Raw genomic sequence first — 24,661 nt, forward strand, 5'->3', positions numbered from 1 at the left:
AAAGGAGACTTAGTATAGTTATGAGTTATGAGGATAGACTTTAAGTCTTAGGATTTCAATTTTCCTTTGAAGTTCAAACGGTTGGTTCAAAGTATTAAACTTTAGACATCCAAGCTTTTAAAAGCTTTAAACTTTAGAGATCCAAGCCTTTAAAGGCTTTACTTTTTTCTAATCTTTTGCAAGATTGATGCCTTTCACTTGTCTTTCTTTCAAAAGAGAAAATCAAAACAAAACTCCCTCAAGCACCACACGCCGGCGAGTGGAGCTTGAGAGAGTTTTGAATTTTGTTCCTATTTAGCTAAATGTAAATCTTATTCCTCTCCCTTTTTTCAAATGAGAGAAGAATCTTTACTTTTGTGTGTGTGTGTGTGTTAGGTTGCACACTTCATCGAACGATCGTATGGCATGCTTTGCGCACATGTATCGGCGATGGCAGCTTAACCAGCCCAGAACCGGACATAAGTTTGCGCACATGCACCAGGACCGGCCCACGACTTAGTGTTCGTCAACCCACGATTTCGCTTATTGTCCCACCCTTAGCAAGTCTTGTAGTCAAACCCTGCAAAGGCCATTAAAGTTGATTGCACAGCCACACTACCCTGCTGCACGTTATGAGCATCCGTTGAGCATACATATGCTAATAATGGAATGGCATCGCTTCCACACCGTTGCAAACGGCTAGGGGAGGGGCATTGCTTTACGGTTACTGCGGCTAAACCACGTTCTACAAGCGGTAAGCTACACTCCAAAATCGTGGTGGGCCTTGCTAGAATCTTCACCGAACGGCGTTCTCTTTTGGGTGCATGTGCGCACCCTGTGTGTGTGTGTGTGTGTGTGTGTGTGAGAGAGAGAGAGAGAGAGAGAGAGAGAGAGAGAGAGTTTGTGTATTCTACAAACTATGAGACATAGAGAGAGATAGAGAGGGAGAGAAAACGTGCATGATATGATTTATAAATTCCAAAAAAGAAGAGACATAGTATGAATATATGTGCTACAAGAGAAAGATAGAGATAGTGTGTGTGTGTGTGTGTGTGTGTGTGGTATTTAATGCTTTACCATGAGGAGAGAGAGAGAGAGAGAGAGAGAGAGATTGAGATTTTGTGTGTAGCTATGTGGGGGGGTCATTTTATAATGTTTCTAAAAAAATGTTACATGAACTCGCTCGCTTTTTGGCTTGCTCGGAATGTTTTGCTCGGTGTTTGGTAAGACTCTTTCAAAAAGAGAAGCATGACATTTGACTCCACGCTCACGTCAGTGTTGTCTTTCCGCCTCCTTTTGCAGCCAACTATTTTTGAAGGATCCCTCCCCCCCCCCCCCCCCCCTCCCCCATCGCCATCATTGATATACTCACTCAACATAGCCCTTCTGTTGTTGCCGTCTCGCTACCCTTTCACACTTTGCATACTTGCTCGCTCGTATCGCATCTTCATAAGATTCTCGTTATTAGGGTATTTTCCAAAATCAGGGGGACGTACATATACACACGGAAAAGTGACAGAAAATTCATACGCTCCAGCATGTCGGATGATTTTTCCAAGCGCTTAAGTGTTTTGACAGGCAAAATAGCCATGTAGTTTAGGCCTTATGACCCTAAGTACAAAATATGGTAGACGTAACCTCAATTGAAATGCAGCTTAATTAGTTCTTTCTGTATATTTCTGAATATAAAATGCTTCTTGTTAATTTGTTCCTACAACGTTCAAATTTCTCTCTCGCTCTCTCGCAACCATGTCCGCACAGGCCGGTCCGCTAGCTACACAGAAGTCAGGCTCCTCAACAGCAGGACCTGTGAATTTTTCAGGTAGGTCTGCTCTCTCTCTCTCTCTCTCTCTCTCTCTCTCTCGCTGTCCCCGCGCGCGCCAAAACACACACACAAACCAACGCACACGCGCACACACACACACCACACACGGGACGTGAGTATGCACAGATTTATCTGGACGTGCATGTTTGTCCCTAAGCTAGTTAAAATTCCCAATTGGCTGTAAAGATTCCAGCAATGACGAGCTCGACGAGACACCGCCTGAGTTCTATGATGCTACAATGGATGATCGAGACCAGGCTTGGGCAGAACGTAAGAGAAAAGGCCGTAAATCGGATGCCTTGCTGAGTTGTCCAGCTTGTTTCACAACTCTTTGCATGGATTGTCAAAGGTAGATTCTCTTCATTTTCCTTTGTCATGTGAGATGTGCAGACGTCTGTCACTATTAAAGCTACCCATTTTGACCTCAGTCACATTTATTCACATACACTATTTGTGTTCTCGCCTGGCTTACAAAATAAGAGAGGAATCTAAGAAAATTATTGTTTGATGTCAAGGGACAAGAGGGGGAGGGGTTAAAGAGCTATCTATGCATTGATAAGACTTCCGAAATTTTTACTTTTAAAAGACGAGGTAATGCCTCGCCCATTCTAAAACAAAGATGCCATTAAGATGTTTTAGCATGCCTATAAATCAAAGACGACATTATAATACTTGCCATACAACAATAATACCAAAAGATACACTTAGGACAAGGCACTTTGTTCCCTCTTAAAGAGGTCTTTTTTTCTCAGGGTTGTATATATGCCCATCACTCTAGGGCAAGCCTTATCTTTGTCTTAGAACCCAAAGTAATACTACTTCCTATATTGGGTGATCTTGAACTTCTCCATCTTCGTGTGCATTCTTGTTGCCACATTTCCAACACAATCCACCATGTGTAAGCCTTGCCTTGTAAGAGGGTTTGTATCTAACAGATGCATTGGGCAACAACAATAAAATAGTACAAACTAGAATAGGTTGTCCATTTTGCCAAGCTTGACTCGTGTGGCGTGTAACTCTATGAGTTGTTGCTATAACCACTTATCAAACAATAACAATTTATTAAGCAATAACAATTCAACAAACAGTGATAATTTATCAAACAGTTCTTTCACTAATCTATGAAAACATATGCTTGTTTCTTGTGATAGAATCACGTTTCTCGGACAGTTTAAAGAGTTCCCTATGCTTAGCTTTTCAAGTTATCATGAATAGCAATGCGGAATTATAAATTTGTCTTACCGAATTAGCGACATGTTTGATTACCTCCCACTTATCAAACAATAACAATTTATTAAGCAATAACAATTCAACAAATAGTGACAATTTATCAAACAGTTCTTTCACTAATCTATGAAAACATATGTTTGTTTCTTGTGATAGAATCGCATTTCTCGGACAGTTTAAAGAGTTCCCTATGCTTAGCTTCCTAAGTTATCATGAATAGCAATGCGGAATTATAAATTTGTCTTACCGGATTAGCGACATGTTCGATTACCTCTCGTGTTTGAGGCTGGACGACTTCAACTTCTTACGCAACCAATATCTCCGCTTGAGCAACGTTTTGAGTAGTTGATGTCTTCCTCTGCACCTTCCTTGGAGGTGGAGCGACATGAGCGTCCTTCGAGCTTCGAGTCCCTCGCTTCGGGGCCATCGTATCGATGTAGAGAAGAGGGAAAGAGAATTCCAGAATCCGAAGGGCAACACGATGATGGTAGAGAAGACTTGGAGATGGAGATGGCTTGACGGTAAGAGCTTGAGGGAGAGAGGTTGAGGGAGAGGAGGTAACTCCGACGTCAAGGAAGAGAGCTTCCGCTTCTGAGAGTGTATGTCTGTCTCCTCAAAGTGAAGGAAGAGGGTCCTTTATATAGGCTCTCAAGGCCAGCTAAGAATAGAGGGATAAGTTCGCGTGCGCTCGCGCCATAAATCTACTGACAACTCCCACTGCATGAGAAATATCAGGTCAAGTGGCAATCATGCCATGTATCAAGGATCCACAAGCTGATGCATAAGCTATACCATTCATAGCAACTGCAATTGCTTTATCCTTTGAGCAATCAGGTTTGTTAAGCTTTATATGTAGCGGTAAAGGCACACCAAGAGGCTTAGCATCAACCCTATTCTCGTTCCAGAACAGGTTCTGGCTCACAAGGATAGAAAAGTGAAAAGTAAGTTGACATGAAGATACTTAGTTAAGTTCAAGAATTATTTTGCTCTTGATGCCAAGTGGATGGAGGAGGAGAACTTAGCACATTCTTCTCAGATACTAGAGCTTTACCTTAAGGCTTTTGGTTTAGCACTGACTATTCCAAATGTAATTGATGAATCAATAGGTTGAATCTGGTACACACAAGAGGGGAGTCACTCCACTCCTTTATTACAGATTACCTCGATGGGAATAAAGTCACTGATTTCTTTTGAGATTTCAAGGATAGTGATAGGCTGATAGTATTGTGCTGAATGACTTTATGTAAAGATGTACAATGAACTACGAATTCCTAAACTGAATATGTTAGATGTGCTCTCTTACGTGTGTATTGTTTAAGTACGTGTCGGAAAGATGAAATGACTGTAACATCTTGTCTAGTCACTTGAGGGGTGATGTGAATGTGCTAGGAACGAGCTTTAGTAGATCTAGACATACGTGAAAAGATCTCAAGAGGGATAATGATTTGAATGTTTAGTGACTCATCTTTGTGCAAGTGTTGGATATTTGTGGTCTAGTATGTCATTAGTGTCTATTGAGCTAGTTTCTTTCCTATGGTTGTTTTGCAGGCGTAATTGAGGGTGATTAGAATTCTTTCAATAGGGGTTATGTCTCACACTGATGACGTGGCACGCCCAAACTTGAAGATGTTGACCGAGAGGATACTTGGGGGTTAGAGTTTGGAAACCTAACCCCAAACAACTTGTAGATTCTGGCCGAGTGGCCCAAAGGGGGTTATGGTTAAAAATGTCACAAACTGTTGACTTGTCAAGCCACTAAAGAACGGAACCAACTTGTAGATCTGGGCCGAGGGGCCTAGACCCTAGAAGAAGTAGAAGCAGAAGCAGCAAAAGAAGAAGACGCGGCAGAAGAAGTTTTACCAACTTGCAAAGTCTTGCCAAGTGGCCTATTTTTAAAGAAGAGTTCTCACAAACTTATGGGACATTGTCTGTGTTAGAGTTTTGGCATCTCAAGTGAATTACCCAATGTGATCTCATTATTTATTTTGGTTTTTAGGTATTTATTTTACTTTTTTGTCAAAGTGTTACATGTCTTTTGACATCTTCCTTTGGAGTACAGCTTCTGGCAGAGTGGGGTATCCTGAAATGCTTGCCACAAGAACCCTAGCAAATTACGACTCGAAATTTTTGGACATCTCTCACTAAATGTCTCTTCTCGAACCAATAAGCTTGAGGGCCAGTGTGATTGCTATGTCTTGGGACTACCATCACTGCTACAAGAGCACTGTCTGTAGAGGCCCGTTTCGGCTATTCAAGAGCTTATGGACCATGCTACGATCGGCTATAACCTTATGGAAGAAATTTAGCCCTGATTTTGGTGCAGGTGTCAAAACGGAAGGCTTGTCGACTTTCGAGTTCGATTGATATTGAGAATGCTTTTTCAGTTTGATTTAGCAGTTTTCTCAGTTCCGTTTGAGAACTTGTTTGGTGATCCTGTTTGGAATTTGTTTGAAATGGATGGAATCTGTTTTAAACTCGTCTTGGTGCCAATTTGAACTATTTGACTTTGGTGCTAATATTGGTTTCAATGCTTGGTGATTTACTCCTGGGTTGAGTAGTGAGAAGTGCTATTTTGGTATTGTTTGAACCTCGAAACGATGCAGACAGGGATGTTTGGGGAGTGTTTTGTTGTATGTTAGAAAACCTCTGAACGACGCAGACGAGATATTTGTGGAGCGTTTGGTTGTATGCTTGAACCTCCGAGCGATGCAAGCTGTGGTCTGGGGAGTTTGGTTGTATCAGTCCTCTGAGCTCATGGCCTGGACCTTTTTAGGTTATTTGCGGGGGGTAGTTGAGTAGCTTCATACCGCAGACTGTCTGTCTCGGGGGAGTCCTTAGCGGCACTGTTCGTTGTGTCTTGTAACATGTATATGTGAGCATTTGTGTTGCATTGTGATGTGTCAACCACAATCACTTAATATTTCTAATTGGATGAGATTGCTTGGGTATGTAATTTTAGTGCATCAAGAAACCTCTTTGGAGATCAACGTGGTCTATGTGTGATGGCTAATTTTACTATGCTAGAATATCAAGAGCTCCGATATGGAAGTAGAATATTGGATGAGATTTTTCAGGGAAGCCAATGACTTAGGATATCAAGAGCTCCAATCTGGAATGAGAAAATTGATTCTTCCTCGGTGTTGGAAATAGGGTTGTAAGAAACTCACACACCTTGGAGAAGACGAAGAAGCTCAAGGTACGAGTATGTATTGCTTAGTGCACAATGAAAGATAAGTTAGCCCTAGAGTGATGGGCGTATATACAATGCACGGGGGGAAAAACCTTTTAGTGAGGAAAAAAATGCCCCGCCGGTCCTAAGTGTGTTCACACATATCACTACCACATATGTATGGAAACAAATCCCCCTTGGGAGTAATGCGGTGAACGAGAGTTGGCACAGTGTATAGGGAAGTGCCGTGCCTTGAGGACATGATCAGTCCACAAAGGGGAGTAAGCCCAAAGCTTTGCGAAAAGCTTCGAACTTCTCATGAGACAATGCCTTTGTGAAAAGATCTGCAAGGTTGTCCTGTGTCGGCACATAAGCCAAGTTGATCTCTCCTGCTGAGAGTCTCTCCCTGACATAGTGGTAATGTAGTGCTTTGTGCGAGCGTGAAAAGCTGGGTTTTTTGCATCTGTCAATGCGCTCTGACTGTTGATGTTAGCTTTAACCATAGTTACATGGGACGGCGGGTCGGGGTCGGGAGCAGGGTCGGGACGACAAAAGTCAGGAAATGGAGACGGGGGTCGGAACGGCAAAAAAAAGAGTTTTTTTGGCATTTTTTGACCTACACACATGCCACACACATAGAGCATCACTTTGACCATAAATTTACACTAAATAGACCAAAGAACACGAGTCATATAGGTTGAAATGTGCTAATAAAACATCGATGATCGATGGATACAAAATGAGAAGTGCATGCCACAAGGGCTCAAGAGTCAAAAAGCCTAAAGGACTTAGGAGTCTAGGACAAGCCTGAGGCCTCAAGGATAACAAAAAGTACAAAGGGCTATGTAGTAGGTAGAGTCGTAGACTCAAGAGTCTAGACTCGAGACTCGAGTGATCAATGATCATCAAACTCAAGAAGTGCTCGCCTGTTGAATCTCCACATCGTCGTCGTAGTCGAGGTCGTCAGCGACGTATGAGGGCTCGGGAGGCTCGCATTGAGGCTCGAAATCCTCCTCTAGCTCCTCCAAAAGAGTATCGGCCATAGATGGATTCTCTTGTGCCATCTCCCACTCAGTGAAAGGATCTGCCTTGTGTGTGACGCTCTTGGCAAGCATGCGCAAGTTAGCGCTCACAAACACCAAATCATTGGCCCTCTGAACCCCAAGGCGATTCCTCTTCTTAGAGGCAATGTGGCTGTACACACTCCATAGTTGCTCCAAGCAACTAGTGGTACATGCTTGGCTAAGGACACGAACAACCAAGCGTTGCAAATGTGGGCCATCTCCTCCATAGTCCTCCCACCACAAAACCGAGCCAATCTTGTTGCGATCAAGCTGTGCATCTACACATCCATAGGAGCCCTTCTTTTGCCTGTAGTTGAGTAGCTCGTCTCTAATCTTGCGCCTAATGTCACTGCTAGGCTCAAGGCGCTCCAATGCAAGCCGCCATCCTTTGCTCACCTCCTTGTCGGTCTCTTGACGCCTTCCTTGAAACTCAGGGTCAAGCACATAAGCTGCCGCATGAAGTGGAGAGTAGTATCCATTCCACCTCGACTCACACAAGCCATGAATCTCCGCATACTGAACAGGGTCAGGCACAAGCTTCTCAAGTGCCTCTATCATCCGATCCATGGCTTCGTAGACTTTGCCAATGCATGGCTGCAAGCCATCCACTACTCGAAGTAGGTGTAGAATAGGCTTGACCATGGCGTCAAGAGTCTTCACCTCCTCCCACCAAGCGGCGTCGTCGGCCCATTCTCGGCATTTTAATCCTACTACTGATGTAGACTCCGGCATGGCCTAGAACTCATCACTGAGAAAGAGAGGCTCCGCCACATGTAGACAAAGCGGCCTAGCATAAGCTAATTAAATGCAAATCTTGTCTCTGAATATTTGAGCAAGGACAAGTGGCTCCTCTTTGAGAATTCATGGTGCACTTTTTGATGGTTGAGCACAAAGGAGACAATTCGAGAGGCGTCACCAATGGTGGGTGAAATCCATGACAAGTTCCCTATGTCCTTGAGGAGGTTATTGAGGCAATGCGCCATGCAAAATGTGACATGGATGCTGGGATACATGCCCTCACTGATAGCTCCGGCTGCCCTATTTGACGCCTCTCCATCTGCAACCATACAAAGGACATTCTCCGGGCCGGTGATCTCTATGGTGCTTGTCCACTCCGCAGCAAGCATCTCGGTGGCCTTGCCACTATCGGATGCATCATGTGACTCCACAAAGTACATCTCCCCCCGAGAGTAGGCCACCACCCCGTGGATGGACCGCTTGCGGGTGTCGCTCCATCCATCTACAAGAAGAGAGACGCCATTGGTCTCCCACAAATCCTTTGTTGCTTGGGCCGCTTGCTCCACGGCAAGCTTCTCTTTGTCAAGGAGGGTGGTGCGAAGCCTCTCCGATGAAGGTGGCACATAAGAGGAGCCATATTCCCCTATTTTCGTAACCATGGTTCGAAAGTATGGAGACCTATCCACACAAAATAGAGCATGTTGTGTTAGTATGGAGAGTCGAGAAGTTATAACCCATTATGAATACAAAATGGAAGATTGCAATGTGCATATGCCAAGGGAAACTCACCGCGAAGCATGGAAGGCAATGTGGTCGTGGAAGAAGAATCGGGCAACCGACCTATCCACCTCTTCCTTCAATTTAGGATTCCAATTTTCGTTGAGAGTGGTTTGGCGATGCGGAACGGAAGAGGACGGTGTAGATCCATGGCTCTTGAAGGTTTGAGCGATGTCGTCAAGGTTGGCTTCCCTTTGCTCTCGCGGTGTTGCCGTGGCGGAGGGATCAACGGCAACAAAACGGCCCCTCTTGGCCGCTTCCGCAACCTCATACACTGTGAGCTTCTCAAGAAGATCCAACCTCTTCTCGGGAGCTACATAAGGGCAAAACTTCACCTCGTGACCGGGTTCATGAAGAAGATGGGCTCGCACTTTGTTTGAACCACCCAATCTCTTGTATGGACATAGCTTTCACGTCCATGGTCTTGCACCGCCACCTTTGCCACGCGAGCTAAAGTCGACTTTATCTCACCACGACCACGTTTGCACGGCGGGCCTCCTTCGAGAAGAAGCGGCTTGAGAAGTGGAGTTGGCTTGAGATGACATGATGGTGGAGAGACTCGAGAGAGTAGAGCTTAGAAGTTAGAAGAGTTAGAGGAGAGCTTGTGTAGAGAGAGAGTAGAGGAGAGCTTCAAAGTGGGTAGAAGAGGGAGAGGAGAGCTTCAAAGTTCAAACTTCAAAGTGGGTAGAAGAGGGAGAGACTTGAGAGTGGAGACTAGAGTGTAGAGTAGTCAATGGTCATGCTTCAAGCTTGAGCAATGAGCATTGAGTAGAGAGGAAAGCATTGATGATTGAGACTTGAGTAGCTTGAGCCTTGAGCTTGAGGGAAATGGAATGAACATTGAGCATTGAGACTATGAGTATTAAGAGGCCCAAGGGAGCCTCTTATAGCCTCCCAAGGGCCAAGGCTCCAAAAATATGGCAGTTGGGGCTGCACAAAACCGTTGCAAACGGTCAAAAACGGGCAGAAATTTGAATCTGTTCCAGTCTGACCCCGGCCGACCCCGGTCGGTCTGTCCCCGGCCGTCCCTGGTCCGTCCCCCCTACGACCCGCCCGTCCGGCCCGATTTCCGTCCGTCTCGGCATTCCCTGCCGTTCCCTGCCCGGTTACGGCCGTCCCCCGGCCCTAGGGCCTGTCCCCCGCGTCCCCTGTAACTATGGCTTTAACAAACTTGGACACTCCAAGTCAAGATTCTACCGCAACACAACAGAGATTCACTTCAAAACAGTTCACAGTTCACAATTGATTCAACACGGCCCGACGGAGTTCCGTGCCTAGAGATATTGGCTCCAAAGACTGGCGTCCCTTTCGATATTTCTTTTTGTATTATATCTGTGCTCAAAGTACAAGGGAGTGGGAGGGTCTCACTCTCAGATTCTGCGTCCAGATGCTCTGCAGAGTGGGAGCGGAGCCTCACCCACTTATTCATAAGTTTACAAGGGATGCCAAAAGCAGAGCCCCAAAAGCTGCCTTCTTTTTAAAATAAATCAACAGCCTCCAAAAGCTTCTAAAAATAAATTTTTTCTTCTTCTAAGCATGGCTTAGTAAAATAAAGCAACTCAAAAGCTTCTCCAAAAATTGGCGTAAAAATTCAGCTACATAGACTTCAGTGCGTAGAAAAAGCAAGTTGCCGTACAGCATGCCACGTCAGCCAGTTTCCGGGAATCCCGCCGCAAAACCCGCAGTGAATTGCGGAGGTCCGTACGTCACTGCCACGTTAGCTGTTCGGCATTTTAGTCTGCAGCCACAGTGTGTTTCTCTCCTACCCCAAAAGGCTATGCCAAGTCACCGGTTTGTGACATACCCCCCTCTTGAAAGCATTGTAATCGCCCTCGATTACGCCTGCAAAACAGACAAAGGCCATAAATTGTCTTAGCAGACACTGAATGTTAGTACCGACGCACTAGGAACACACATCTAGCACATGTACCAATCGACAGTCACATCACAGGACATCACTTGACATCACATGACAAATCACATTCAAAATTCATTCGGATCTTAGACCATGATTAATCGGTAACGTATTTAGCAATCGCATCTAGATCCACTCGGGACCTCATAGATGCCCGATTGACTAATCCTTATTACAATCACATCTATCGAGATCTTTCATACCGAAATGCTACAGTCATTTCGTCTATCAGTTCTTGCACTTAAACAAGTCGAGAACAAATCAGTATCATATTATCGGGAATTCCAGTTCATAAAGTCATATAGCAGAATACTGTCAGCTTATAGTATCCTTGAAACTCAAAAGAGACCTTGAAACTCAAAAGAGACATCAGTGACTTTAGTATTAAAATCGGGGCAATTTGTTGACAGAGTGGAGCGACTCCCCTCTTGTGCATACCCACTACACCAAATTCCGCCCAGCTGAGTTTGGGGTTCAATTTTGGAATAGACTATGCTAAACCAAATGCTTCAAGGTAAAGGTTCACAATCTGAGGAGTATCTGCCAAGTCCTCCTGCTCTATCCACTTCGCATCCAATGTGGGATAGTTCTTGAATTTAACCAAGAATCGCCTTATCATTTTACCTTTTACCTTCCTTTCTTTATGTGCCAAAATCTGTTCTGGAACGAGTATCTCCTCGTTTTCCTCCACTTCGGGTTGCTCATCAGGCGATGTTGATCCGCTGCCTTTTTCTGTCTTTCTTGAGATTTCTCCAAAGCCTTCTGGACCAAGTCCAAGTCCTTCGTGAATTGGTAGGCCTCAAAAGAAAACCTTATCTTTCGTACTAAGGAAGGGTGGAACCTTCGTAGCAAATTCAATAATCTCAAATGGCACCTTCCCCATCAAAGAGTTTATCGTGTTATTGTAGGCATATTCCACGAAACGTAAAAACCTTTCCTCATGTAGTCTTCTGATCCAACGAAGAAGACTTCAACAAATCCAGTACGACTGAATTTGCAATCTCAGATTGCCCATCTGTCTGCGGGTGGAAAGATGACGAGAACTGCGACTGCGTGCCAATGTTCTCCCAAATAGCCTTCCAAAACAAACTCGTGAATCTGGGGTCTTTGTCGGAGACAATTGTCTTAGGCATGCCGTGTAATCTGAAGATCTAGGCCACAAACAGTCTTGCTAAGTAATCCGGCTTGATTGTTTTCTTCACTGGAATGAAATGAGTCTGCTTGCTAAATCTATCAATAACAGTCCAGATACCATCGTGCCCACTTTGTGTTCTCGGGAGATCAAAAATGAAATCCGTTGCATTACTTTGCTAGCGGCGGGTGGATATGGGTAAAGGCTGTAACAATCCATGTGCTTTATGTCTGTCAAACTTGACCTTTTAGCATACCAAACAACTGCGTACAAAATCGTCCACGTCCTTCTTGAGTCTCGGCCAAAAGAAGTATCTCTCTACACCTTTCAAGGTGGTAGCAATGCCACGGTGACCCATAAATGGTGGATAGTGGCATTCGGTTAAAACCTTTTCCCTCAACGGCTGTGTAATGCACAACATCGTTTTCTACACCAAGTAGCCATCTCGAATGGAATATCCCGCTACTACCTCCCCATTCCGTATCCGAGTGAAAATATTTGCAAAATCTGTATTTGTGGCATACTGATCGACCATATCCTCGAAGCTCCTATGATGTATCACGGAAATAGCCAAAACCAACGGCTTCCGAGACAAAGCATCTGCCACCACATTCTTCTGTCCCTGTACATGGACTATCCGGAAGTGAAACTGTGACAAGATGTTCGCCCACTGCATCTGCTTTTTCCGATAGCTACTTTTGTGACAAGAAGTAGCATAAACTCTGGTGATCTGTGAAGACCGTAAAATCGACTCCGAGTAGGTAATGTCGCCACTGAGTAAGAGCATGGATAACCACCAAAAGCTCTTTCTCATAAATTTGTGCATCACAATATACTTCAAATGACTTCTACAAATCCGGCAAAGTCAAAGCTGGTCCTGTAGTCAATTTCTCTTTCAATGTCTGAAAGGCAGTCACCTCTATGGGTCCCCACGAGAAAGGGACTCCTTTCTGTGTCAAAATATGCACGGGGGAAGCAACCTCTGCAAACTTTCTAATGAACCGTCGGTAATACGAACATAAGCCCAAGAAGCTTCTAACTTCATGGACATTCTTCAAATCGGGCCAATCACGGATAGTCTCTATCTTTTGGTCGGGTCCATCTACACTCCTGCTGTTGAGACAAGTGTTCCAAAAAGTGTATCTCAGGGCTCGGCTCACACGGTATGCTGGCCGGTTTGATGGTGTGCTTCCGGGTATCAAATCAATGGTATGTTTCTCAAGACGAGCTAATGGCAACTCGCCTGGCAGGCCCTCTGAAAAGCAATCGGCATGAGTGTGGACAAAATGTTGGCGTTGTTTTTTTCGAGGTCAAAACATATTCGACCTTCAATCATCATTCAGTTCTCTCCAGAGAAATGAAGTAAAGAAACCGAATTTCATCAAGTACAATGGCTGTGCCCTTCATTTGTCAAAGTCACTTTCTCAGCTCAATAGTCAACCACGGCGTTGTTCTTGTGGTACCAAGGGTTTTCGAAGAGGACGTCACAACCTCCCAAAGGATTTACATAGAAGTCCTCGTGTCCTAAACACCCCTGACATTGCAAAAGAAGTTTGCCAATGATCGATGGAATGGCAACATCCCGTCTGGGTGCCCCTAACTACCTCCGCCTGTGGCCTCAGCCTGTCGGGCGTAATCCCAAATCGAGCCGCCCATTCAAGTGAAAAGAAGTGGGTCTTGGCTCCTTCATCAAAGAAAAATAAGGGCTTCTTGATCTTTCACTTTGCCCTAAATGCGGCAAAGTTTTGTACTTTCATTCATTTAATTCGGTTCGGTCTCACTCAATGTGGTACCAGTTCTGCTTTCATATGCCTTTTCAGCCACGTTCCTCCTAGCTTTTTGCTACGCAAGGATTTTGGATGAGAGAGTTGAATTGCTTTATTTTAACTCTCATTAAGAGAGAGAGAATTTGCTTTTGCTTTCAAGCTTTTAGGGCTCTGCTTTTGGGCATCCCTTGTAACCTTTAAATAAGTGGTGAGGGTCTCACTTCTCAGAGCATCTGGACGTAGAGTCTGAGAGTGAAACCCTAACCGCTCTCTTGTACTTTGATGATTGATTAATACAAAAAGAAATACCGAAAGGGGCGCCATTCTTTGGGGCCAATATCTCTAGGCACGGATTTCCGCCGGGCCAGTGTACATCTATTGTGATCTGTGACTTGTTTTGAAGTGGTTATTTGGTGTTGTCGCGGTTGATTCTTGACTTGGAGTGTCCAAGTCTGTTACACATCCACTAACACATCATCCGTGGGAACAATCACATCATCTTCATGCAACTCATCATGCTTGTGAGAAATCACATTTTGATCATGCAAATCATCATGCTTATCATTGTCAATCAAAACATCATGCAAGGTTTTGTCAATCAAATTAACATCATGCTTCACATAATCATGCAAATCCTGTGTGTCATGCTGTGGAGGAGAAGAGACTGAGAGAGTCTCCTTTTCCCGAATCTCTTGCATCGGTGCCTGAAGTTGAGAAAAGAGTCGCAAGAACTCTTCCCTTCTTGCTTTGATCTCACGATCAAATTCTGCTTGTCTTGCTTTGTTTTTTGCTTGTCTTTTTGCTTCGTCTTCTTCATGTCTGCGTTCCATTTCTGCTTTTCTTTCTTTTCATTCACGATCCAATTTGGCTTGTCGTTCTTTGGCTTCCAAGCGTGCTTGCTCGCTCTCACGTGCCATGGCTGCCATTCGTTCTTGGTATTTGCGCTCTATGGCTGCTATTCTTGCGGCATTTCTTGCTTCGCGTTGTAAATTGTGTTCCATAAACAACAGCACCAACTCCTCCATTGGAGTAGTGCAATCGGTGTCGTACGTGTGGAAAGGGGAGGGTCGCAAAACCCCCTGGTGGGAAAAATTCTTCTTCGTCTCTCTCATGCTTATCACCTCCAAGCAAAGTATCCATGCCGCTTCGAGTGATGACCATTCTGAAGTCGTGGGTTCTTGTGGGTTCGTGTGGTCTTGGGTTCCTAAGTTCACGAGGAACTTGGATTCTTGAGGGTCTTGGGTTCTTGGGTTCTTGAGGATCTTGAGGTTTTCTTTCGCTTGCAAATCGCGTTTGAGAAGGATCTTCTCTTCACCCGAGTTCTACTCCTTCCCGCGGGCGCACCCCTTGGCGGCCTTGCGCTCACACCAAGGTTGCTTTTTCTCACCTCACGTCGATTGGCCGGCCGCTAAGTGCACAGTCCGCTCTCAATGAGTGAAAAGAGACACAAGGGGAGACTGGACAAGCCCTTCTTTCTTGGGATTCGTGTCACTCTTCAACAAAACACGATTAGGAATCGACATGCCCAAGCGAACTTGGGTTCATGCGACCTCAACAAGCAAAAAAATTCTTGTGGTTCTTTCCTTGAGTGATACAGAACACTGCCAAAGCTCTGATACCTATGTTGGGTGCAACGGAATGATTGTTTGCGCTTTGCTTCAGATGAGTGCTCCAAACTTTGCACAAGGTTCCTTTTAGTTCTTATGGAAGGGAGAGCCTTCCGTTCTTAATGGAAAGTGCTATGATCACAACAAAGTGAATGGACACTGTGCGTGCAAGTGAATGAGACTGAGAGATAGAGAGAAGAGAGATACGACACCAGAGACGTTGTAAAACCCTCCTCCGAAGGCCCCACTCTCATCGACGAAAGTGGTCTACTTATTGATTGCACAAAGTGGTACAATGCGGATGCAATGGACTGATGCAACTTGGGACTATGCCGATGACGACGACGGGGATGACGACGACGACTATAGGGCTGAAATCTGTGGTCTTCTTTCGGGACTGTTCGGTGGCTGAAAAATGACTGTTTTGGCTGCGTTTTCGAGGCTGAAAATGGCTATCTTCTGCAACCAACTAGGGCTGAATCTGCTGCAAATCTTAACTGCTGGAAACGCTGCTCATCTGCTGCATCAAGGGCTGAAAACCAAAAATGCTGGCAGATCTGGGAACTTGTTGGCGATCATGGCTGAAAATAGAAAACGCTGAAGTGATCTGCTATCGTTAGTGAAAACGCTGGCTTGTCTGATGTGCTGGCGATGAGAAACTGCAAACGCCAGGGCTTGGGGGATTGTTGGCGGCCAAACAATGTTGAAAACGCCAAGGCTAGGGGAGGTACTGTTGGAGAAAACGCTAGGGTGAAGGAGATGCTGGCGGGAAGGTGCTTGAGGGGTTCTTGCTGAGAAGATGCCTGTTGAGCGGGGAGCTCCTGCTGCCTCTTCTGCCCCAGAAAGTGCTAACTTGGGTTTGCTTATATATTAACTTAGCAAAATTGCCCTACCTACTTTTGTTGGAAAGTCACATACAAAAATAGTAAGTGAAAAATACCAAAAATAGGGAAAATAGGCTAAATGCACTGGAAAAATCCCCAAACTGACTCTGATGGAATCTGATGGAAATGCTGATGCTTATGCTGTGTGCAACGAGAGCATATGCATCTATAGTAAGTGACTGGGCATGCACGGTCTACGAATAGACTCACAAAAGTGCCATATCACTTCTAATCTAGACTTGACTGGACTGACTAAACCCTTCTCATGCTGTAGCTTGTCCACGGACACATAGGGTTAGATGTGTCACGTGACACTAGAAGGGACTCTTCGCCGGCCCACTCTGATGTGTGAGTCATGCGGTACTTGAACTTCATAAAGGTCGGCAACGCTTGCTTCTTTGGGCCGCGCCGAAAGCGACACAAAGTCTTCTGTGGCTCCTTCCTTTCTTCAACTTCGTCTAGAGACCTGCTTCTTTCGTCTTCAAGAATCTCCATGGCTGAAAATTCCTGAAACCATTTCCAACACAAAACCATGAACATATCTATTCCAGGTAAAGTGAGTGGAAAAAATCTTGTCTTCGCTAAAGACTGTGTATGCAATGTAGAAATAAAGACGGAGTGACAACCTGTTCATCAAACACATGCAAACAATGAGATTGAATCTTGTCTTTTTGATCTACAGCAATCAACTGTGGCAAAACACAATGGAAATGCTCACTCTTGGTGCTCATACTTTCATGTGCTCGTTTGGAAACTGTGTCATGCCAAGGAAGAGACATAGAATGTGACTTCCTGACATACAGACTTTTCAACTTTTTATGAAAATGCCGCATACATTCATGCTCATCCATGAGAGAAACGTGCTCAACATACAATATGTCATGCCTAGGAAAAGGGATCACATACCGATTCTGACTAAAATACAGGAAACGATCACGAATGAAACATTCGAACAATGTGTGCGTATCAATCATGCTTACACATAATACTTCCTGTGAGGGTTCTTTGGACCTAGGCTCAAGAGCCAAGATCGCTTCTTCCTGAATGATCGAATCGTCCTGTGGGGGTTCTTTGGACCTCGACTCGAAAGCCAAGATCGGATCTTCGTGATTGATCGAATCTACAACGAGGTTAGCTTCGCTAGGAAAAGCATCCTGTCACAAAGTGATGACATGGCAGACAACAGAAACCCTAATTTCTACAAGAAACCCTAAAATTCCCGCAAACCCTAATTTTTGCCAAAAACCCTAATTTCCAAAAATCGCGAAGGCGAATTTATTAAAAAAATAATAATAATAATTTTATTTATATTTTTAAATGATGAGCGACACAAATCCTAGCTTTTTGCCACGCAAGGAATTTGGATGAGAGAGAGTTGAATTGCTTTATTTTAACTCTCATTAAGAGAGAGAGAATTTGCTTTTGCTTTCAAGCTTTTGGGGCTCTGCTTTTGGGCATCCTTTGTAACCTTTAAATAAGCGGTGAGGGTCTCACTTCTCAGAGCATCTGGGCGTAGAGTTTGAGAGTGAAACCCTAACCGCTCTCTTGTACTTTGATGATTGATTAATACAAAAAGAAATACCGAAAGGGGCGCGAGTCTTTGGGGCCAATATCTCTAGGCACGGAACTCCGCCGGGCCAGTGTACATCTATTGTGATCTGTGACATGTTTTGAAGTGGTTATTTGGTGCTGTCGCGGTTGATTCTTGACTTGGAGTGTCCAAGTCTGTTTCAGTGGTATCAGAGCACGGCCGATTTCTCTTCTACGAGAAATCTGATCCCCAATTTTTTTTCCGCAGCACCTATGGCTTCACGCAAGGATGAGTCGACTCCCTCTGTATGTGGAGATGCAGGCTGGGATCACAACGAAGATGGCAAAATATATGAATCAGACCTCTTTGGAAGAGGTACAGACGGAGTGGCAGAGAACCAAAACACCACTCCCGAAACCCGCTCTCAAGAAACCTTCTGCCTCCAAGAAATATACGGAGAAGGAATTGGAGAATGTGGTTGATGCACGGATTGCTCAGCTTTTCGACGTGCAAAAGAAAGGCAAAAAGCACGGCAAAAAGCAGAAGAGAGGCACTGACTTCCCGGGATATTTGGGTCGTCGGTCAACATTCGACAAGGCAAAGAAACTGAAGAAGCGCGTCAAGTTTGAAGGCCTATCCAGTTCTTCTTCTTCTTCTTCTGACAGTTCTTCTAGCTCTTCAGACTCGAGCGAAGAAGACAGAAAAAGCAAAAAGCAAAGCAAGAAACAACGCTTCCGAAAGGGCAAGAAAAAGGCAAGGAAGTCTAAGTCTCGCCCAGTGAGTGACACTTCTACAGAGGACTTGTCTACGGACAGTTCAGACTCTGACAACGGAAACTTTTATGCGAACAAGAAGAATTTTTACAAAGCCAACGAGTATGACTTTCTCGAAGATGAAAGCAAGAAAGTTTGAGAGTTTAAGGAAGGTGGCCACTCGATCAAGTTTGATACTTTCTCAGGATACTCAGATGCTTCGAAGGCTTTGTCTTTTATACAACAGTTTGACATCGCTTTCACGAGAGGACGCTATTCAGAGCACTCCAAGATTCGGAGAGCTACCTCTTACTTTAAGGGGAATGCTCGTACTTGGTGGTCCACTCTTCTCTTAAACAAGACTGCACCAGTTAAATGGCTGAAATTTAAGAAGCTTTTTATTTCTTCTTGGTTGACGCAAGAATATGAACGAGATGTACGAGTTGCTTGGAACCATCTTCGGATAACCAAGAAAGACACAATCAATGCTTATTGTGAAAGATTCTGGAGCTCTTTTCTACCCGCCTCTTCATTCAAGAAGATCTCGTTCAAAGAACAGATTGAGCGGTTTACCGTGGGTCTACCTACAGAGATCCGAGAGCACTGCTTGGAACAGAAGTCAGCTTCTCTTCAGGAGTTGATGAGTCATGCGAAGCGGTGCTTTGCCATTCACTCTGGCAGTTTGACCTACCCCACAGATGAGGCCATGACACAACGAGCTGAACAGACTTCTGAGAATGAAAGTAGAAAGAAAAAGAGCAACCCAGAGAAAAAGGATGCACGACCCAAGCTTACTCCTAAGGAGAGAGCTCGCTTCATCAGAGAGGGGAAGTGCTTTGGATACGGGGAACAGGGACATATCTCCGCGAAGTGCCCTAATAAGGCACAAAAAGAATAGAATGATAAAGAACGACAACAGGCCTGAGAGTTCGAGAGCAGTTGAGGAATGTGGCAGAAAAGGCAGATAGAAACACAGAACTGGTACCACATGGCGTGGGACCTGCACCGAATCTAATGAAATAAAGTACAAACTTTGCTGCTTTTGGGGCAAAGTGAAGGATCAGGAAGCTCTTTTGAAGGAGCCAAGGCCAACTTCTTTTCACTTGGAATTGGCGGCTGGATTTGGAATTACGTCCGACAGACTGACGCCACAGGCGGAGGTAGTTCAACTGGCACATGGATGGGATGTTGCCATTACATCGAGCATTGGCCGAGAAAGCGACTTTGTTAAATGAAGGGCTTAGAGATTGTACTTGATGAACTTCAGTTTCTTTACTCATTCTTTTGGGAGAGAACTGAACGATGGATAAAGGTTGAATATGTTTTGACATGAACAAAAGAACGCCAAGATTTTTCTCCACATTCATGCCGATTGCTTTTTAGAGGGCCTGAAGATCAGACCATTGACCTCATACCTGGAAGCACGTCACCGAACCGGCCACCTTATCGTGTGAGCCGAGTACCGAGTGAAAGACCTCTTGGAAAAGGGTCTTGTCTAGCCTAGTACTTCACCGTATTGCTCTCCAGTGTTGTTGGTTTTGAAGAAAGACGGATCTTGGAGAATGTGTATCGATTATAACGCTCTCAACGAAATCACCATCAAGAACAGATTTCCGATTCCTAGGATCGATAATATACTCGACAGGTTACAGGGATCCTCGTGCTTTAGAGGGATTGACTTGAAGAGTGGATATCATCAGATACGAATCGCGTTGGGAGACGTCTACAGGACAGCATTTCGGACAACTTTTGGGTTATTTGAGTTTTTGGTGATGCCTTTTGGCTTAACCAATGCCTGTGACATTTAACCGGATGATGGACAGGATTTTTTGAGAGTACAGGCTATTTGTTGGCACTTTCTTTGATGATATCATTGTTGTTGCTAAATTGGCTTTATCTTATAGAAAAATAATTCTGAATGAATTATTGGATTTATAGGTGAGAGGGTTTTCTCGCTTGGAACACCAAGGAAAAATAATTCTAAATGAATTATTGGAATTTTAAGTGAGAGGGCTTTTCTCACTGGAGACATCCAAGTACAGAGTATTCCTAGTGCGTCATTTAAAGTAATCACGGACGGGAACACTGAGAACGGGAATATCTGTAAGGCCACCAGGAACGGGTACTTCTGATGTGTCACATCGGATGGGTGACAGGGAGCATCGGAAAGAAGTATCCGACCATCCGGGAACGGACATCTTTGATGCGTCATAGGATGGGTGACATAGAGCATCGTGAAGGAGATTGTACCGTAAGTTCGGTAGGAAAGGACTAGGTGATGGGTATTCCTGATGCGTCACAAGGTGGGTGACGGGTGCATCGGAAAGGGAATATCCATAGTCGGGAGGAAATTCCGAACTGTGTTAGAATTGTGCACAAGGAAAAGCAAGCACTTGAATGAAGATGGGTTCAGAGGAAACTTTGAGGAAAAACAGATGCTTTCTGAGAAAGCGGGATTGCTTTTCGGGAAAGCAGATGCTTTCCCGCGAGGAAGTCTATGTCTGCATTGCAACTGTGCATGTGATTGCATCCAGGGACGCGTGAGAAATGGTGTGAAAGCATTGTTTTTAACTTATAAGGTTTTATTGAGTTTTTGGGCAGGTTCACACTATTTTTAAAATACGCCGGCCGCCCACTTAATAAGTGGGCAGCCATCTGATAAATAAGGCAACAGATCAGCCAGCGTTTTCTCTCTCTCTTTTTCTGGCAGATCAAAAAAACAAAAACAAAAACAAAAACGGCCGCGATCTCTACACGAGCCGCTATTCGTGCCCGTGGCTAGGAGCTATAAAAGGATCACATGCCCTCACTCAGAGGAGAAGACCAATCTTTGCAAGGAGGAGATGCTGCTGCAGATTTCAGCTGTAAAGAAGACGTTGCCGGTGATGCCCATGGCTGTCCCAAGTGTACCAGACGTCGCCAAGACCCAGTGCGCGAGTTCCCTCGCGAAGAAGTGCCTACGGAGCGTGTTTCCATCGCGAGAAGTTGCTGGTTTTCTCTGTTTTCAGCCCATAAATGTCGTAGACGGGGCTGATCTACGAGAAGGAACCCGAGAACACACCTCTTCTGTGTGTAAGATTGGAAGAGAGGATTTTCTATGTAGAGATCTCTTCCGGGGAATTGTTTTTCGAGAACGGAGTTGCGTTTCGAGCGTCGAGACTTTGAAGGTAACGATTTTCATGTTATGAACTCTGAGTATTTGTTTGCAGGTGTACTTCTTCTTAGTGAGGGAGTAGGAGTAGAGGAAGGTATGAGCCTCTGCAGGAGAAAAGCGCTCTGAGGAACTAGAGCCAGATCAGCCAAGGGGTTTCGTACCCGAGTTTGGGAAGTAGATCCACGGATCGGAGAGAGGTAGTCTCTCAATTTGTGATCCGGAAGTTCCCAAGTAAGGACTTCGTGTCCGGGAAAGTAGAGTTGTTCTATAGGAAGAGGACTCTGGAAAGAGAGTTGGAAAAGAGTTGCAGGGATGTCATGCCCTGAGTCTGGAAGGTGAGATCTAGAGGCGAGAACCTTGATTCTCGAGGAATTGGAATAAGGAACGAAAGTTCCTTGGAATAGGGTTTTGCCCTAGGAATCGGAAGGTGAGGCTTCCGGGAACCATCAAGTCTTATTCTAGAACGAACGTGGTAATACGTTCGGTTCAAGTGCTTGTATAGACTTCTCCTCAGTAATAAAGATACTATTACGGGGGGAGACCAGCCCATCTTCTGGTCCCTAGTACTGTGTCGATCTTCTCACTCTCTATCTCTCTCTCTATTTATTTCTCTCTATATCCTCTGGCTTCAGTAATAAGTGATAAATCCTATTTATCCGAATGTATTTTATATTGTTATACGCTCCCGTTTGTGACAGTGGTATCAGAGCATGGTCTCCTCTCTTTCTCTGTAAAGGAGGACGACTCTGGGAAGATACGGGAAGAAGCCATGACAAGCCAAGAGAGAAGTAAGCAGGTGGAAACCTAAGTCCTGCAGGAAAAGCTCGCAGAGTTGGAAAAAAAATTTCTCTCTGCAAGAAGTCGACACAAGACTTGGGATTCTCTGAGAAGGCGACAAAAGCATGATGCTCAAGAACCTAGAGAATCCAAGGAGCGGAATGCTCGAGATCCTTCAGAATCCAGAAAATATCCATGAACGTCAATCCAGAACTATAGCCATGAAATCCCGTCATTTCGGGAAGGATATGAAGAAGGGGTCTCTAGACCTAGGAACACTCTAGTGACTAGTCAAGTTTGATACTTTTGACGGAAGGGAAGATGTCCTGAAAGCAACTGCTTGCATTCGACAGTTTGAAGTTGCCTTTGTAAACGGCAATTTCTGAGAAGCGTCGAAGGTGAGGCATGTGACCAAACACCTCAAGGGGATTGCAAGTACTTGGTGGTATACCAAAGCTCTGCAAGGAACTTACAACAAGACTTGGATTCAATTCGAGGCTGAATTTTCGGACAAAATTTTTTTCCTCTACACTTTGAGGAAGGCATCTAAGAAGATTGGGATTGGTTTGCCCAATAGGAACACGAGCGAGTCAAAGCAAGGAGTGGTTCACTCTTGCCAAGGTAGCTCCATTCTTGATCCTCTCTAAGGAAGGAAAGATGAACAAATTTAACGAGACTTTTGCCCAAATTTTGTAAACCCATCTGCAAAATACTTTGCAGTAGATGGTGGAGACAGCAATACAAGCTGAAAGTGTACACCTCAGTGTACATAGAATCTAATCCCCACAGTGGGACGGGAACCATTGAACACAGAAACAATGAATTCTTGTTACCTCTCCTCGAAGGATACGTTGCTATCCGGAGAAAGTTTGGAGTAAGGGAATTTTATCTAACTCCTGAGTTTTTTGAATAAGACCAGAGGGCAGGTCTGATCAAAGTTACATCTTTGAGGAAGTTACAAAGCGCATTTTCTTTTTCGCACGAGGATTGCATAAGTCTAGCCTAGATTGATCACTCTTGAGTGCTTATGAGAGTCTGGTTGAGTCAGAATATTGTTTTATACGATGAACTACTTTGCTTAACCATCCAGAAGGTCCATAATTGATCTGGTATCCGATAATTCTCGAACAGATTACCTGCTACTGTGGGTAGGAAATTATGAAGGAACCATTCTGAGCTTTCAAGCAAAGAAAAGCTTTCATGAAGCTTGAGTACTCTTTAAGCCCACACTCCCTACACGGTAAGGGAAGATATGGTAGTGCTTTTTGCACAAGTGAATGAACACTCTCTTTAGGAGGGAAGGAACAAGCGACGACTACTGCCTGTGCTTGAGGAATCCAAGGATTAAAATCCTAGATTATTTATGAGCGGGTTTTGCTCTAAGATCGAGCCAAGGAATTGTCAAGTTGAGCGTCCTCGCTCTAAGGATCTTACGAAGGGAAGGTAATTTCCTAGGTTCACCGAAACTTTAACACAGCTTAAGAATTATGTATATTTTTGAGTACATGGATAACACACGAAGATGCAGACCTATGCCAAGGAACTAGACGAGAGTTTGTTATACTCTCTTGAGCGTCTTTTTGCGCGCAAGAATATTCTGACACGAGAATCTCTATTTGAGATGTGTTTGGTAGACGGAATTTGAGTTTCTCTACGAAGAAGAGGTTTTCCGATGGTCGTTGATCATTGAGTACGCTATGTGCCTTTACCATTACAGTAGCAACTTTTGGTTGCGATATATGTTTTTCCATGAGTAGGTCAAGTAGCATTTACACGCTGCTGGAATAAATTCGAACTATTAATATAGTTCGCCAACCGTTTGAAAATGGTAAGAATTACATATGGGAGAACATCCCTGAGATTCAAAGAGGGTTCGCTCTATTGTGAACCAGGTTTGAACATACGTTCAGAAAATAGAATCCTATCTGCCTGAGATTTTGCAAATCGTCATTGATGCTCGCAAGGTGAATCATTTTTTATGATTTTGTAAGGAAGAGACGCTAATGGGCGTCGGGAAATCACTGCTGGTGGTAATAACTCGCGGGAGGAAACGATTGGAAGGAAGTGTTGTCGTGCACAAGGAATCTTCGGACTGGAACCGTCCGCCTACATTGAGCGACGGCCTGGAACAAGAACCTTCTTTAAGGTGATCGCAAATTGTGGAAGAAAGACATCGAACTTAATGCTCTATGACTTGGGCATTCCCTATGTGGGAGGACACAAGAGGTTTAATACCCTCTGGACTAACAGCGTAGGATTATGCGCAAGGACAAATACCTAGATTGATTTCTAGGAAGATTATTCTTCTCGAAGTTGAGAAGACAGAATCAAGTTAACAGAGTCTTAGATAAGGAAACATTGGAT

At 44.5% G+C, this 24,661-nt stretch overlaps 1 protein-coding gene across 1 annotated transcript in view; it reads left to right on the forward strand.

Moving 5' to 3' along the window:
* The first annotated feature begins 1,642 nt into the window (after positions 1-1,642).
* Positions 1,643-24,661, forward strand: part of LOC147449650 (uncharacterized) — a 48,660-nt gene continuing 25,641 nt past the window's right edge. Inside the window, exons 1-2 of the mRNA XM_086522671.1 lie at positions 1,643-1,801; positions 1,991-2,153. Of these exons, the coding sequence (XP_086378797.1) occupies positions 1,729-1,801; positions 1,991-2,153 (236 nt within the window). The 5' untranslated portion in view covers positions 1,643-1,728. The remainder of the gene's footprint in view (positions 1,802-1,990; positions 2,154-24,661) is intronic.

The sequence above is a fragment of the Adiantum capillus-veneris genome, chromosome 10 (assembly GCF_014529385.1).
Source record: "Adiantum capillus-veneris isolate H3 chromosome 10, ASM1452938v2, whole genome shotgun sequence".
NCBI classification, from domain to species: domain Eukaryota; kingdom Viridiplantae; phylum Streptophyta; class Polypodiopsida; order Polypodiales; family Pteridaceae; genus Adiantum; species Adiantum capillus-veneris.